The 17034-nt window shown below is 39.5% G+C and overlaps 2 protein-coding genes across 2 annotated transcripts; both read right to left on the minus strand.

The window, feature by feature from the left end:
- Positions 1-4706: 4706 nt before the first annotated feature.
- On the minus strand, positions 4707-9658 carry LOC137946377 (uncharacterized). The gene is made up of 3 exons (XM_068792643.1): positions 9419-9658; positions 6221-6301; positions 4707-5547 (listed from the first exon to the last, which is right to left on the minus strand). Exons 1-3 carry the CDS (start codon positions 9575-9577, stop codon positions 5146-5148), a joined length of 642 nt encoding a protein of 213 aa, XP_068648744.1. The 5' UTR covers positions 9578-9658; the 3' UTR covers positions 4707-5145.
- A 2555-nt stretch (positions 9659-12213) lies between these two features.
- Positions 12214-16159, minus strand: LOC137946115 (brassinosteroid LRR receptor kinase-like). The gene has a single exon (XM_068792304.1). It carries the CDS (start codon positions 16002-16004, stop codon positions 12474-12476), a length of 3531 nt encoding a protein of 1176 aa, XP_068648405.1. The 5' UTR covers positions 16005-16159; the 3' UTR covers positions 12214-12473.
- Positions 16160-17034: the final 875 nt, after the last annotated feature.

The following is a 17034-nucleotide window of genomic DNA, read 5'->3' on the forward strand; positions in this document are numbered from 1 at the left end:
AAAAGGTGCTCCTCTTCGCTAACTTTACATCATTTTCCAAGCTTGAAAGAAAAGCTCAGAAAGACGACCTCCAGGGGTTGTTGGATGCATGATTGGATGGTCAAAAAGTGGGCTAATTTACCTCAGATGTTACACCTGGACATCACGGGCTTTGCTCATATTTTATGAATTAAATGCAGTCGGAGCCGACGAGGGGAATTTTGGGACGCAGAAGAGAGAGGAGATAATGAGACGAAGGGACTGGCAACAAATCGGTTGAATACGCAGGAAGAAGCAACCCCACCTCAGCGAGAACGATTAGCAGAAATCAATTCCTCTTCTGGTGCTTGTTTGCAGGAAGGGATGTGCATGGGATTCCCCATAGTAGGATGTGACATTCTGTAGGAATCATTAACAGAGGACAAATTTTCGCACCAAACTCCGTGACAAACCTCAATGGTTTGAACTCTTCAGACTTGGAATCAAAACCCACTTTGGCCTGATGTGAAGGGTTCTAAACCATTGGAAGTGAAGTTAGGAGTAAAAGATGCAAAATGAAAATATAAATTGGCTTTTCTCTCTCCCTCTCTGTCTCTCTCTCTCTCTCTCAAGGTAGAAACTGTCTCATACATGAAACATATATCTTCACTTCATATAGTCTGTGTTCATATACGTTTTCGTATCTTACAATTGTGGAGTGGCTCTGTTACGGTTTCACGGAGGGGCTGAAATCTGAAAGTAAAGCAAGCAGAGAGCTGAGGACTGCGGAGACGGGTTCAGTCAAAAGACAACTGATCATGGGCTTACACTTTACAGTGGAACGACGCCGACGGCGCCAAGTTCCAACAGCGAGAGTAGGAGGGAGACAAGTGAATCGATCGATGAAAGCAATTATTCAGTACAGGAATGGAAAGCAAAGCGAGCGCTTCCAAAATATGATCCCATCAAGGAAGGTAGGTGAGTCGTCTAATTTGTTCTGTTGAAGACGTGACAGCGAGTTGAGTGCGAAGCAACTAGACAACACGGGACGGGACCCCTCACCGCCGGGGACATTCATTCCTCGCTCCTGCTCTGCCGCATGTCGCGACGATGCGCGCTGGGCGGTCTTTGCAGACGAGCAAAACGCAACGTACTAGACGAAAGCATTAACAACTGCACTCGGCCTAACAATTTAGGTCGAGGCTTTTGAACCAGTCCCGTCGCCATTTCTGTCCCAATTCCCAATTTCTAGATGACTTTCCGATTACATAACCCCGATCAAATGGCTTATAAAGGGGGGGGGGGGGGGGGTTAGTCGAATGAATTCCCCCGTATTACTTAGTTCATTAAAAAATAGCGTTAGTGTAAAAAGACTTGAATTAAAGCGAGATTATACTATTTCATTCGCTCAGGCAAAAACTGAGTGAAAATTTCCCACCTATTCCCCCCCCCCCCCTCCACGATCGTTTAGCAAAGTATTTTTTCCTCCTTTTGCCCCCGCCTCTGTTGCAGGGCACGGGAGGCCGAGCCTATGTCGCAGAGCCCCCCCCCCCCCCGTCCCCCACCCCCTCCATGATCTTTTAGCAAAGTATTTTTTCCTCCCTCTGCCCCCACCCCCGTCGGTCGTTTTCCCTCGGCCCACCTCCGTCGCAAAGCACGGGAGGCCGAGCCTCTGTTGCAAAGCCCCTCGGCCTTCCACTCTTTTCGCCCCCACCCCCCTATCGGCCTTCCTTCCTCTGTCGCAGAGCACGAGAGGCCAGAGCCCCTTGGCCTCCCTATTTTCTCCCTCTTGGCATACCGTTGGAGCGTCGCCTCCGTCGCCATCGCCGTTGCCAAGCCCGCCGCAGAGGAAGACGAAGATGATGTTTAATTTTTCCTAAGTTAGGAAAAATTAAACCATCGTCATAATTGGTTTAATTATCCAATTAATTAAACCAGTTTTCATTTTTTGTTAATATATTATTAATTAATAATATTTAAAAAATATATTAAGTTATTGATAAATTAATATATTTATTTATTTATTATGTATTTTTTATTTTTTATTAAAATAGTGAGTTTTAATGTTAAACTATATCTTATGTTATTACAGAATAATTTATTTATTTATTATATTCACTTATGCTATTTTTAACTTTTTTATTTATTTTAAATAATTTATTATAGTCACACGTAATTAGTATATTAATTTATAATAAACTATAATCATTAATTGGTTTAATTATCCAATTTTTATAATTAATTAAACCATTAGGTTTATTTATTATATTCTCTTGTGTTATTTTTTTATTTTTTATTAATTTTGTATAATTTATTCTAGTCACACGTAATTATTGTTTTAATTTATAATAAATTATAATCATTAAGTAATATAATATAGTTTTTCATTAATTAGGATATTAATATATTCTAATACTACACGTTAAATCACTTATAAGTGTAGTAATTACATTTATTTTTGTTAATTATATGTTTAGGTATATATTCTATTTAAGTATATTATAAAAGGTTACTTATTCTTTTTTTTATATCATATTTTTTATTTGGGGGCACTAATACTGGAATTTGTTTTTCAACCACTTGAACTCGTCTATACTAACACCCAAACATGAGTTGAAGTTGAATCAATTCATTTTATTTCAATTTAATTCTTCACTTCAATTCAAGTTCATTGTGGACTAACCCCCCCCCCCCCCCCCCCCCAAAGAGTAATTCATTAAACTTATTAACAAATTTATTCAATTAAATATTATTTAATTATATATATCATAAATAGCTATGATAGGGGGCCATGTAATTATGATAATATTTTATAAAAATGAATGTTCTTTTTAATTTTATTAAAAAAATTAGTTATGGTACTTGTGTTTATACTATAAATTAAAATATTTTTATAATAAGGTTATATAAAAAAATTAATTGATCAATAACCACTTTCTCTGTTTTTGGTTTTATATTTGGCATGTATGAACCCTATCAATGGCACCGCTGATCCAATACGAAATGTCATTGGGTACGAAACGGCTATCTCAGCCATCCGATCATGATAGGATGCTAAGATAGCCATTATTTGGAAGGCTGAAATAGCTGTTAATCATGTTTTGCACAAAATAACTTTTTTGTATTGGATTAACCCTCCTAACAATGGATCGACCAAATTGGGATTAAAAAAAAAAAAAATCTTAAAATGATGTTTCAGACCTCCCGAACGAATTAAGCCCAGATGAAACTGGACTTGATTGGCCCACGAGGGTGTCTTGGGCACAACAAAAAAGCCCCATAATTTGTTGAAAAGCCTAAAACTCAACTTATGGGCCTAGCCTAATTTGGGAAGAGTTGGGATGAGGTGGGCTGGCCCAACTTCCATTTACCGAATAAATTCATGTTCCTATTAGAAATAACGTAATATCTGAAAACTGTCAAAAATATTATTGTAACTTAACAAGTTAACACGATTGATTATACTAATATTTTAAAAACATTTTCATAATTAATTGAAATTAATTATTTTTCGTGCTTAGTTGAAATAATTATTTAGGGTAAAGATCAAATATTTTATGAATTTTTAATTTCTATTGTATATAATTACTAAAACTTGTTATTCTTTAGAAAAGATGATTTTTATAAAAAATATCATTTACTTCATGTATTTAAAATAATACTTTTAATTTTATTTTATTACTAAAATTTAATTAAAATAATAATAAATCACAAAATAACATCAATATATGATATAAATAAATAATAAATAATAACAATAAATCAGTTCTTAAGTCAAATTTGATAATAAAAATAAAAATCGAGTTTCCGACTTAGATCATACTACTTTTCTCTACACAAAAATGATTGTATTATACAAGAAAATATTTTTTTCTGAAGAATATAAATATATTAGATATAAATAGTTTACATATATTGAGTTCTAAGGCCAACACATAAACTCATGAGATCTTAAGGAAAGGAGAGAAGAAAAGAACTCCAGTTTTTTGGCGAGAAGAGAGAAGAAACCAATGAAGAGACAGAAGAGATAAGTTGCATTTGTATATGATCTTGGCCACTACTCTAATAATGCAAATTATGAGACCATCATAGTTTATAGCCTCATGACTCTAATAAGATGAGATTATAATTGAAAACTTGGATTATAACGTGACGGTAACTATACAGACGGTAGGACCATAATCGTACAAGTGTCAAGCTCAAAGAGAGATTTAAGGTGGCAACCATGTTAGGCATGTTCATATGAGATTCAGTCGTGGGTATCCTTTATTTGCTCGAAATGAGTAAAAGGTGTTGGAGAAGAGATTAAAAACGAAGAGGGAGGGGACAATCAGATTAAAGAGAGAAAAGGGGTGGGTCTGAACCTTTTGGGGCATCCAAAGCAAGCAGATGACCCTTCGTTCTATCTTTTATAAAGCTGTGATCAACTAAGAGAAGCAAATAGGATGATTGAAATCTATGAGTTCATTTTGTTTACTCTTTTGATTTTTCCTCAGCTGACGGCAGCATCTCCCGTTCCAATCATTCGACTGCACAAGGTAGTCTTTCGAGTTTGGATTTATCCCAAAGATATTTGTTAACTGGAACAAAAATAGAAGACCAAAAGGCAAATTTAATTCTTCCGAGTTTTTTTACACACAGTGTTTAATTGAGGTTGAAGAATACCCCTTTCTCCGTATAATTGGAACCATTGGGATGCAAGAGAAAACTACAAAATCATACACACTTGAACTTTACACAATTGAATAGATTCATCCAAAGCAGGTATAAGTATATTCATGTACACTAGACTATTTTATAGAGGGAGACTATGCCAGAACAATCTATAGCGTTCCAATAGAATCTTCACACTAAGAGAACTGTAACTAAAAACTACGCCCATGGTCTTTGGAGAAATCAAAGAGTGGACGAAAGCAATTTAAACCTTCAACATGCAATTATAAGAAACGCAGAAGATACAGATTCAGATTCACATGCTCCCACAAAACTAATTGACTACCCTGTACGCCTTTCTTTTCCTTCAACATCACCAATCTGCAACTGTGCATGCTTATTCTTTTGTTAAGCAGCAATCTTTCTATAAGGTGGTCCCTCCTTCTCGAGGCTGCGGTAAAAATAAAGATTGAATCAAGGGACCCACCGCACAAAATTTCAGTGGCTATCCAGAACCAAAACCCCCAAATTTTATCAGTAAGATTCATGCGGTGGGGGACTCTCTGCGTGCATATCCATAGATGTATCATTGGAACTGAGAGAGTTTGAATCCCTATTCTGAGGAGGAAAGCCGCTTTCACTGTTTCGAGGTCCACTATTACCAGAATGCTGGGTGTTGGTATTGTAATATCCATCCTGTGCCAAATGGAACGGCTGCAAACTCCTCCGGACAGGGCTTGATAGAGCATTTGAGAAAACCGAATTCCTGGATTGATCAGAATGAACCATCCTTGTACCTGTAGCCTGCCCAAATGAACCAGAAGTGGCATTTTGGGAGCTCGAATTTGAAAAGTGTGTGGTTGGCTGGTGGTGGTGGTGTTGGAACTGCATTCTTGGGGACATTGATGCTTCCTCTCCACTATAATCAAGCTCATGCTGCAATAGAAAAACAAATTACTAATTAGAAAATGGAAGTGCACAACCATTCTTGAACAAGTACAAATATCTGGATATAATGTTGCTCTCCCAGAGATAGTTTAACTGGGGGGAAACAGGAGATCGTTTTGCTACAAAGCAAAAACATAACCCACAAAAGAGACTTGGATACAGAGGAAAACAGGCATAATGCTGCACTGGTCAAGTAGATGCACACAAAAACGAATGTCTGTCATTTGGTCCAAATAAAAAAGAGTTTTTTTTTATGAATTAATAATAATAATAATAATAATAATAATAATAATAATAAGAGTTCATAAAACTTCAAAAAAAAAAACACAAATATTGGGCATTCCACGCTTCTGCTTGTTCTTGAATATGTTTTACCCTGGCCAACTATTTATTAAATTCAATACAGATACAGAGATTGCTTGGTTGGTTGTAATCTATTGATGAGAAACCAAGAAGCAATAGTTGCCAACAATTAATACATCCAACCCTAATGAGAACTACAAAAAACGTTACAGTGATAAACTTTGGTCTTTGGTGGCTATGTCTTGGGATTAATACCAAGCTTTTTCAGGTTAAAAACGGTGTACTTATTAACATCCCCTCTCAAGAAACAACATTTTCTTTAAAAAAATTAAGATATCAGAGAGCAAGTTAAGCAAACCTGCAAATATGCAACTAAATCTGCTCCTGAAACCCTTGATCCTTCCTCATGTTGTCTCAAGATCCACTGGTAAAATTTTTCCTGCACAAAATGCAAATAATATCTTTTTTGAAATTTAAATAAACTGATTTACAAGTATAAAATAGAAATCCAAAACTCAATTATCCATATGAAGTGGTTTCCAAAAATCATGAACTAGTTAACTTCACCATTAAGGGGTTGCATGGGAAAACTACTTAAAAGAGACCATACTTAAATCAAGAACAAATGATGGCAGCATTAAGTGTAGTAGCATCATTTTTTTATTTTTTTGAAAGTTATAGTAGTTTCTTTTTTTTCTTCTTTTTTTTTAGAGAGGGTGCAATGAAAATTATCGCAGTATAGCAGCATCTTTTGACTTGAAGAACTAAAACAAACTTTCACAGCATTTAAACAATGAAGAAAGGTTGAATCTAACAAAATGCACATACAAGTATACTGAAAAAGAGCATTTTTTTCGAAAAATGATCAGCAAGATTAGAAATTAAAAAAAAGTTTGTTATCCTCTTATGACATGCATTCCCTCTTTTCAGTCAAAGAGGGAGTTCAAGCTTCCATCATTCAGTGGATAGTTTACACAACATATCAAGGATGTCACATATCAAATAAAGAAACACCATGTGCTAAAAATACAAGCAAAAGTGAACTCTCTTAATGCAGATAGACAACACGAATTCTCCAAGGGCAGATCCATAAGATGCTCGAACAGTAGGAGCTTTAGCTGAGCTTTATAAGTTCTAATAAACCAATTCCCCATTTCTCTGCGAAAAGAGGAGGTGGGATGATTCTAGAAAAGAGCCAGAAGGCTTTTTGATTGGAATGACAAGAACACTTTCATTACTCTTTTACCAGACATAGTGAATGAATCCAGAATTCCACAGCTTCCAGTCCAATCAGAGAATCAGGGAAGAGAACAGAAACAATAACCATTAGAACATTTAATACTTGTCAAGGAAAAAATTACATCTTCCAAATAGAATGCTTCGCAAATGTCAAAGGTGAGATGAGCAGCAGATCCCCAATGTACATAGTCCAAAATGTGAATGATACATGATCGTCATGATAACTGGACTGCTAAACCTTATCTTTCAGGTACTATATACAAGTATTGAAACCCTACACAGGGCATCAGAAAGAAAAGTGATCTTGAAAAGCAGACTCTCATAGACAGGGCCCCTGGAACACACACACATACACACAAAGAAAAAATCGCTAAAATGTATTTCCATCTGCTGATTCTTATAGTCAACTAATTAAGTGTCAAGTGAAACATCTTTGCACACCCTAAGCTGAATTTAGTGATTGAATCACCGTCCATATTCCCAACTAAGGCAATAAAATAACCCTTTGTCAATAGTTCCCCAATCATTTCCATAGTAATGCAATAAGAAGAAAAACACCCAATCACAGCATCTGATTTATCATTACACTAACTGGATAAAAAAAATGCAATCGCCACATTATAATTCAAGTTACTATTCCCAATCAATGAGTTTCTTTTCAACAGGGAAATTTCAGTACTCATAGATTTTTTTGAGGCATCCTTTGAAGCACTTAGATCATTTCTTTTGATGTATTACTGATTTAAGATTAGGTGACATAGCGCCAAGAGCAATGTCAATAAATAGCACAAAGCAAATATTAAGGTCTTAAAAAATGGTACATTTTACCAAACATAAAAGGAGCTTCATCACAACAAGAATCTGCAGCTTTAGATTTAGTTTCATAAATAGTAATTTTGAAATCTTTCAGGTTGGTATGATGCTCGACCTTGAAGTGAAAACCAAAGATGACCATATACTTTACACAGCTCATTTTTCTAAGGATCAGCTATATTGAACCAGAATAGGAAACAGGAATTGGAGAATGCACATTTACAGGGCATAAAAGAAGAAATCCATACAAATCTCACATCATAGGTCAATTGAAATGAACAATAAAATTTCCTAAGTGCCAGTTTCCATGCCTCAAACACTTTTACCGGATTTCAAAAAGATTCTCTCCAAATTCCACAATTAAGTTGTGATTACATTAGACAGCCATTTGTGGTCTGGATAATATATTCAAATAATGATTATACTTTCTGATCATTCCCAAGGGCATCCAAACCTGTCACATTCTATAAGAATTTCCACCATTTCTAGGACAAAGGGAAGAGAGGGGGGAAGTACTTGTCATACGTCCCATGTATCTCAATATTTTATCATTTAAGAAGAAAATTTTAATTTACAAGTTTAGATTCTACACGTAGATATCATATTAATTTGTCTTAAGAACCCAAGAAAAAAATAAAGTAATAAAACTTCTGCCCATCTACACGTAATTCTTGATTGTCTACCAAAAAAAAAATCAGCAATGCTTCTGCATACATGAGGTACCTCAGACCAATTGTTTAGGTCATCAATCTTCATCAACAAATCAGAGAAATTGCAAGTGACAATCAGATCCTAATTGTTAAAAGCAGATGTATCGAGAAGTAGGATGCATAAAGTGACCGACACTATGAAGAACTTAATTGAAACTAATTTCAACATTCAAACGTACTATGCAAGAGTTCTCAACGAAGTTACTCACGCTCTTTTTTTTTCTTTTTGTGACTGGACATGTCGGCAAGATCTAACAAGTAGATGGTTAGACCCATCCACCGGTAACTTTGTATACTAAATGCACAAACGAGGAAATCAATTGATCACGCAAACTATTGAGCAAGCACCAATCAGTATCTCAAACCACTTTCTTCAAGTTAAGCGCTGCTTATCAGACTCGCAAGTAAATTGAACTCGTAAATTTGACATAGCTGCAACACAACGTGATCAAGGATTTACGATCAAACAGAAAACAACCGAATTTAACAGAGAAATCTCGAATCCGGATACAAACTATATTGACAGCAACGAACACAAGTAAGAGATAAAACAAGCAAGCGTCATACAGATTAATAGTAGGCGAAGATCCAACCGTAGTCGACAATTGAAAAAAGAAACATCCTTTTTCATGTAAAATAAAATTGACATCCAGGTCCAACAACAACCAAATCCCTGACAGAACCACGGAAATCCAAAATTCATGAAATCTAATTTAGAGAAAACACTACAGCTTCGAGCAAAAACCAAAGCAGTTAAGCAGGCGGGAGAAATATGAATGAAGAAATAGACGTACCATGGCATGGCGCTCTCCTGCTTGAAAGGAGAGTTTCTGCTGATTCATGGCCTGCGTGTAGAGCTGGGAGAGGGAATTGGCCGCACTGCAGAAGGTGGTGTACATAGTCCGATCGACCTCGTCAAGCCTGGTGGCATCGGATTTCCTCTTCTTCGCCATCTCAATTGCCCTTTCGTGCTCTTCAAAACCCTAGAAAAGCCAAGTGCAGTTCTCTCCTCCTCCTTCAACCCCTTGCAAGAGCTAGAAGAAAAGACACACGGGATGCTTTTAATGCCTATTAGTAGTCGTCTTGCCCAAAGCCCAGATTAAGAGGAACAAGGGGGCGACAGGTTTATTAACCTGCGCACACCCATTTCCGTGGCGCGCCGGAAGTGTTGACACGGATCGGGTTTTGAAAAGCCCGAACTTGCTCGACTCAAAACCATCCCCCGGAAAGACTCGGTCGAGTTAAAAAATATAAAATATACATAATTAAGAATTATAAAAGATTATATAATCACATAAAATGACATAAAAATAAGTAGTGTAAAATAAAATAATAATTTTTATTCAATATAATATATTAAAAAATGAAAACTAATTATATAATTAAATAATAAGTTCAAGTGCATACTATGACTATCTGACTCATCGAGTTGACTTGTGATTCAACCTTAGTTTGATAGAATTTGAAATTGGGGTGAGTCGATTTGAAAGGTGCGTTGAGTTTCCTTGTGATTTAAACCAGAGAGTAAACCGGTTTAAACCACTATGACCTGGCAAAAATCACTAAATAGTGATTTAAGCCAATCTGAACCGGGTCATGCAAACTGAACCAGACTGACCCGCACGGGTCTAGCTACTTTGAAGGTTCCAAACCTTGCGTTCTGTGATCCGTGGACCTCAGTGCAATAGTTTCTGGGCTTCCTGCTTCTTCATGGACAACCTTACTGGGCTTATTACGTCTCCGCCAAGGCTCAACATGCTAGCCCAGAACATTCTGTTCCCTCAACCAGCAGATAGTTTCTGGGCTTTTGAAGTGAAGAATCAACTCGCAAGACGACTTTCAAATCAATTGTGTTTTTCTTGTATTGAATGACTAAATGAGAATACTGAAATTTAAGGCCCACTAAATTTAATAGCTATCCACTAAAAAACCCAACAAAGTTGGGTCTGGGTTTGGGTAAACCCAACATGTCTTATTTTCAATTATGATAGACTCTTTTTGAAAATGACCAAATTTTGAGCAAGTATAAAATGATCAAAGAGTTTAGAGGTAAGAAATCATTTTAATTAAAAATAAGTAATTATAATGACTAGAAAATGTTAAAAGAGGGGTGGAAGGAGGGAGAGGGAGTCTTTCTCCTTCGTTTTTCGTTTTTTTCCTTTTCGACTGAGGGGTATCGAGGGTTGAGCCAGAAGGACTGCTAAGGCACGGAGACGAAGCCCAGAAGCTGAGTAATCAATCTACTTATCCATTCGAAGGATTGGAAAATTGAGAGACTTACAATGTAAAAAAAACCTTTGTCCAGAGTTGCAGGTTGGCATGGCACGGAGACTCCCGTATTCAATTCATTTACGGAAAGAGTTAAGGCAGTTCCAGTGTCGACAGTTGCAGAGACCCAGCTTCCATGAAGCCTCGCTCTTACTACCTTCAACCCCCCTTCCAAATCCCAAAGTGGTCCAAGCCTCCAAGGAGAGACCCACAAGACTTAAAGAGCAGTTTCATTTTGTTGTTAATTTAAGATTTCAATCGATGGAAGAGGAGAAGCAGGAAGAAGCACGAGGCCCCACGTGACGGCACCGTCGACGACCCTTACTTCAAGGGCGACCCCATAACTTACTCTCCTTATTATACTCCTCTTGTCCCCCTTTTAATACTCACACCAGACCCTGCCTGCGTGACAACGATACCCTATCTGCGTCACTCCCATTTGCAGTGTTCTAAACAAAACGAGAGAGTGAGATGCCCGGACCAAAAGCTTGATAACTAATCTCTGATTAACTAATTTAATTAAATATCTGGGTGGTGTCGCCGGTGCCGGGGCTCGAGTGGCTCAGCTTTTTTTGTTGGTTTGTGCTCTACTGGTCTCGGTCCTTATACGAGATCGAGGAGGGGACAGGTCACGGATCAGAGAGGTGAAAGGAGCTCCCGGCAGGATGGTGGCCCGCTGTCTATTGATCCCACGTGGCCCGGGCTGACCTGCCGCCTCCTCTCAATTATTTTTATACCGCCGGCCACACCCGTCTCCGTCTTGATTCTCAGTTCTTACTTCTTCACCCTCGCGGCGCGCGCACGAACGCGGTCATTGGCCCCTAGTTAACACGGTCATTGTCACCTGCTTTGGTGCCTTTCTCTATCCAATACTGGATAATTACGTGATTAGTATTTTATTTTTTATTTTTTTTGACTTGCAGGTACGGTGGTTGGATGATTGTCACACTCACCTCAGCTGTCCTATGCGCGTCATTAATGTACGTGAACTCCGCAGTTCGGAACTTCGTACCCGATAATAATTCGATCGGAGGTGATGCTACGTTGGATTTGAATAATGAAGGCAGAGCGGGTGGAATTTGAAAGCTTCAATCAAATGTGGGGAAGACCGACAGGGTCTTTGGAAGGAAGAAAGATGTTTGTAGGGTGGGCAGGGAAAGGCCCATGTGTCGTTGTAGGTGCGCGATATATGCCGAGAGCTACGCCTTCGCCTCTCTCCTCCACGAAAAATTTCTCCATCTTCTTCTCTCTGGTCCTTGCAACTGATCTTTCTAGTGTTTTTCGTAAAGATCCAAATCTCACCAAATCTGGATTTCGAAACAACACGTATCCATCAGAAAGAAAAAAACCAACCCCCATTTTATATTATACACTATAAAAAACACCTCTTTCATATATAAATATCAAGATTTTGATAGGATTATAATACATCATTGAGAGAGAGCCCGAAGCAATCTTTAGTTCTTTATGCACCGTGAAGGATAGTGAAAGAATAGTATGAGCTTCTTTAACTAGAATTGTCACCATCACTACCAAAGAATGTGGAAATTTCTTTCCATGACTCTTGTCTCTCTCCTGCTGCTACGGATTGCTTAATTCAGGGCCTTCTGTCAAGATGCTCATCTCCACCACACCAAAACTGCTGCCATCGGAAACTGAATCTGTGGTGTAACCTACCTGAATTTCCTTGAACATTGCCATTACCTGTATCATATTGGGTCTTCGCCATGGTCGATCATCTAAACAAGCACAAGCAATCTTCAAGTGCTGCAATAGCTCCATCTCTAAATTTGGATCTTCCTTGATAAGCTCTGGGTCAAACACATTGCTGATCTTTAGCTTGGCATGCTGCTTCACCCACCCCACCAGATTATTATCCCCAAAATCAGAAGAATCGGTTGGCTGCTTCCCTGTTAGCAGTTCCAGCAAAACCACCCCATAGCTATACACATCCCCCTTTGTGGAGCACCGAAAGCTTTGGTAGTACTCTGGTGGGACATAACCAGGTGTGCCTGCCAGCGTGCTTACACTCAAATGTGTGTCCATGGCGCTCATAAGTCTAGCCATTCCAAAATCAGACACTCTAGCTTCTAGATTCTCATCAAGTAGGACATTACTAGATTTCATGTCTCGGTGAATTATGTGAGGATTGCAGTTGTGGTGAAGGAAGGCCAATCCCCGTGCAGCCCCCACTGCTATTTTTCTCCTAGCAGCCCAATTGAGCTTGATACCAATCTTTTTCCGATCATGAAGTACATCCTCAAGACTGCCAAATTTCATGTACTCGTATACCAAAAGCCGCTCTTCACCGACTTTGCAGTAACCTAGCAGAGGAACCAGGTTCCTGTGCTTAATTTTCCCAATTGTTTCCATCTCTGCAGTGAATTCACGGTCACCTTGTCCACTGATGTGTATTAACTTCTTGATAGCAACTATGCTTCCATCTTTAAGCTGAGCTTTATAGACATCTCCAAATCCCCCGGAACCAATGAGACTATCATCATGAAATCCATTGGTGGCTTCAAGAAGATCAGCAAAAGTCAGCTTGCGAAGAGGCTTCTCAAAGGCGGCCAGATTGATGCTTAGAGCTTGTTTTGCACCGATGAGCTTCCAACCAGTGTGGGCTGTGCTTGAATGAGAAGGGTTCTCTATGTAGACATCAAGATTAGTATCCTTCTTCTTTTGTCTCTTTTTGCTCTCCACAGCTACAATTATGAAGCCAATGATACAAAAGAGTGAGAACAAAAGGCCCATTGCCACACTCCCAGCCAGTGAGGCTTGTCTACGATGAGATTTCTGGTGTTGAAAACTTGAAGAGGAGCCCGAACCACTTTCACATGCAGCAAGGGGGAATCCGCACAGGCCTGAGTTGTTTGCATATTTAGATGGCTGGAATGTGACCAACTGACCCAACTGGGGTATAGAACCACTAAGATTGTTGTTCGAGAGATCAATCTCAGTAAGCAAAGAGAGACCAGAGAAGGATCCAGGGATTGGCCCCTCAAGGGAGTTGTGAGACAGATCAAGAACCCCACAGCTCCTCAACTCTCCCAATTCATCTGGAATAACACCAGAAAGAGCATTATGTCCCAAATTCAGTATATAAAGATAAAACATTGTACCGAGTTCCTTTGGAATGTTTCCCTCTAATTGATTGTAGGACAAATCAAGAAAGATCATGGAGCCGTTGTTGTTGAAAGTGTATTTAGTGTTACCCATGTAGATCCTGGTGAAGTTACAGGAATGCCTGGGGACCCGGTTGAGCTGGTCCTGTCTGATTCCAGAGAACTCCAGGAGATTTCCAGCCCCCTTGCAATCAGTGCTGCCATCACTCTTCAAGTAGACATATCTCTTGCCGTTAACCAGACCAACAGCAATGTTGCCAGACTGCTTTGCAAGGGTGGGAGGGATGGTCCCATTCAAGCGATTGCTATTTAGATCCAACCAAATCAAACTCTTGCAGTCACCTATTTCGGGAGGAATCCTACCAGAAAATGAGTTGTTTCCCAGCTTCAGAATTGCCAGATTACTGAGCTGCCCAATCCATGATGGTATCTCCCCATTCAAACGATTGCTTGACAATGAAATCCAGTTCAAGTTGGTACAGTTGCTTAATCCAGATGGAATGGTTCCTGTCAACCCATTGTTGTCAAGAATTAGTTTCTCAAGAGTTCGAGCGTTTGAAAGCTCATCCGGTATCTCTCCCTCAAGAAGATTCAGCCACATGATCAGATCGCGAAGCTGAGACAGGGAACCCAGGCTCGCAGGGATTGCACCGGTGAGATAGTTGAAGCTCAAATCCAGAGAAACCAAATGGGAGCAGTTACTCAGAGACGCAGGGATAGATCCAATGAAGTGATTGTTCTGAAGAAAGAGCACTTTCAGACTGTTCAGAGGGTTTTGACAAAGACCCCATGGTATAGAACCAGATAAGGTGTTCGAGCTCAGGTCAAGCAGCTCCAAATAGGCCAGATTGGACAGTGCATCTGGCAATTTTCCCTCAAAATTGTTGTAAGAAACATTCAGATTCTTCAAAGTTGACATTGAGGCTAGGGTTTCAGCAGGAAATTTGCCGGACAATGTATTGTTGGCAAGGTTAATAGATTCTAAAACAGAACAAGAAGCAAAAGCAGGAGGCAGAGTACCGTGTAAGCTGTTAAAAGAGAGATCCAACTCAATGAGAGTTTTACAGGAGTCGAGAGCCAGTCGGGAAGGAATTTCGCCTTCAAAGCTGTTGCTTGAGAGGATAAGGGTCTGCAAGTTTGAGCTGCTGAAGGTCGGAACTTCGCCGTGGAAATTGTTGGACGAGAGATTCAAAAAGCTGAGATTCTCACACGAGGCAAATCCCAGCTTAATCTCGCCAGAGAAGTTGTTGGAAGAGACATCGAGTCGTTGCAATGTCTTACAATCGCCAAACGATGGAATAGGACCAGATAAAAGATTCGAGGAGAGGTCAAGAACTTCCAAGTTCCGGCAACCTGACAACGGAACATTGCCGGAGAGGGAGTTTCCAGCCAACTTTAAAACTTGCAGCTCCGTACAACCGCCTGAGGAAAGTGATAGTAGTATCTTTTGCCCGGTGAGCTGATTAAAAGAGAGATCGAGACTACGCAGCGTAAGGCTCATAGGAGCAGCTGAACTCTTCCCCGAAGACGCTAATCTGTTCGCAGAGAGATTCAAATATTTTAAGCTCATGCACGAGCTCAAGCTCGAAATGTCTGAAACATCGCCGATGAGGCCATTTCCGGAGAGATCTAGCTCGCTCAACGCCTTGCTACATGTGTGTTGTGAAGTAGAAAGAAGATTTCCGGTGAGATTTGCAAACTTTATCGTCAAACTCCCAATATTTTCTAAACTCATTAAATACGAAGAAACATAGCGCAAATCGCAGTCCAAATGTAGATAGCTAAGATCTACAGCAGACACCATTGAATCCTTACAAGTAACCCCTGAAAAATCACACGGGTTGCCGCTCTCCACCCAGGTCTGGAGCACTTGCGGAGAGCGGAGGGAAGACTTGAACAAAAGAAGGAGATCGACATCCTTCGATGCTCCGGAGACGGGCCAAGTTATGACCGCATACACGCAGAAAATGAGTAAGTGAGACTTCATGGAGGAGAAAACAAAGTTGCTCGTGGGTTTTTGGTAGACGTTATCAGTCAAGGTTTCACTTCCGCCATTAAAGACAGAGAGTTCCAGGACTCAAAAAGTATTTCGGCTGTTGCGGCCGGATTCTAAATTTCCATTTAGGTTTCAGAGAAGAGAAAAACAGGAGGGAAGAGAGTCAAAAGTCGGGGCTAAGGAGACGACGCATTTATACGTGACACAGCTGTTGGTCACATGCCACGTGGGTCCCTAACCTTGGTTAATGTGGATCCCACAATCTCCAGAAAACGGCGTTTTTTATTACAAAAGGAACTAAGATTTATTAGCCAAAATTACCAAATCGTATCCCATTTTTCGATTATTTACGACCCCTCCCTCCCGCCGTCACCAGGTGGTACCCAAAAAAAGTACAGAAACTATAAAATAAATAACACTCTTTAATAAGATTAAGCCTCGGAGCAAAAAATCAAAACGAATCTAGTTCAAGATGACGGAAGGGTGTTATCGTCACTCTATCTTCTCTTGTCCTCGTACATTTTTCCCTTACTGGAAAATGAATGAATTTTTTTAAAAAAGAATCATGGTAACTTACGAGAAATAACCAATGGCTTTAGGAAATGACGCACTTAGAATGCGAGCGAGATTTCTCCTCTTTTTACTTCTAAACATTTAAACAGGAGGACATCTGATCGTGATCTGTCCAGCTCTGGCTTGTACTCCGCCCTCACACGTGTGCGGCACTTGCCGACAGGCGGGACCACACAAGTAATTGACACACAAGCGGCAAACCCGATCCATTTCACTTGATGATTTTTTTTTTTTTTTTCTTCCGCTTCTAAGCAGAATTGAAGAGATCCCAGCATAAAATTGAGGCTAGCTGTTCTCGATGCTTCAACATTTCGTATCTCTCTCTCGCTCTCTCTTTAATACTGACTGTCAATGGCGGATTGGGGCCCGCGCTGCGTGCCTCTGCATGACGGTTCCATTGTGTTCCTTTTCTGCTCTCCCCATTGGAAATCAGAGAGGAAGTAACTAC

The sequence above is a fragment of the Aristolochia californica genome, unplaced genomic scaffold, assembly GCF_029961685.1.
Source record: "Aristolochia californica isolate CCGP_79_NKW_82.1479 unplaced genomic scaffold, dmAriCali1.0.hap1 SCAF_12, whole genome shotgun sequence".
In the NCBI taxonomy this organism is placed as follows: Eukaryota; Viridiplantae; Streptophyta; class Magnoliopsida; order Piperales; family Aristolochiaceae; genus Aristolochia; species Aristolochia californica.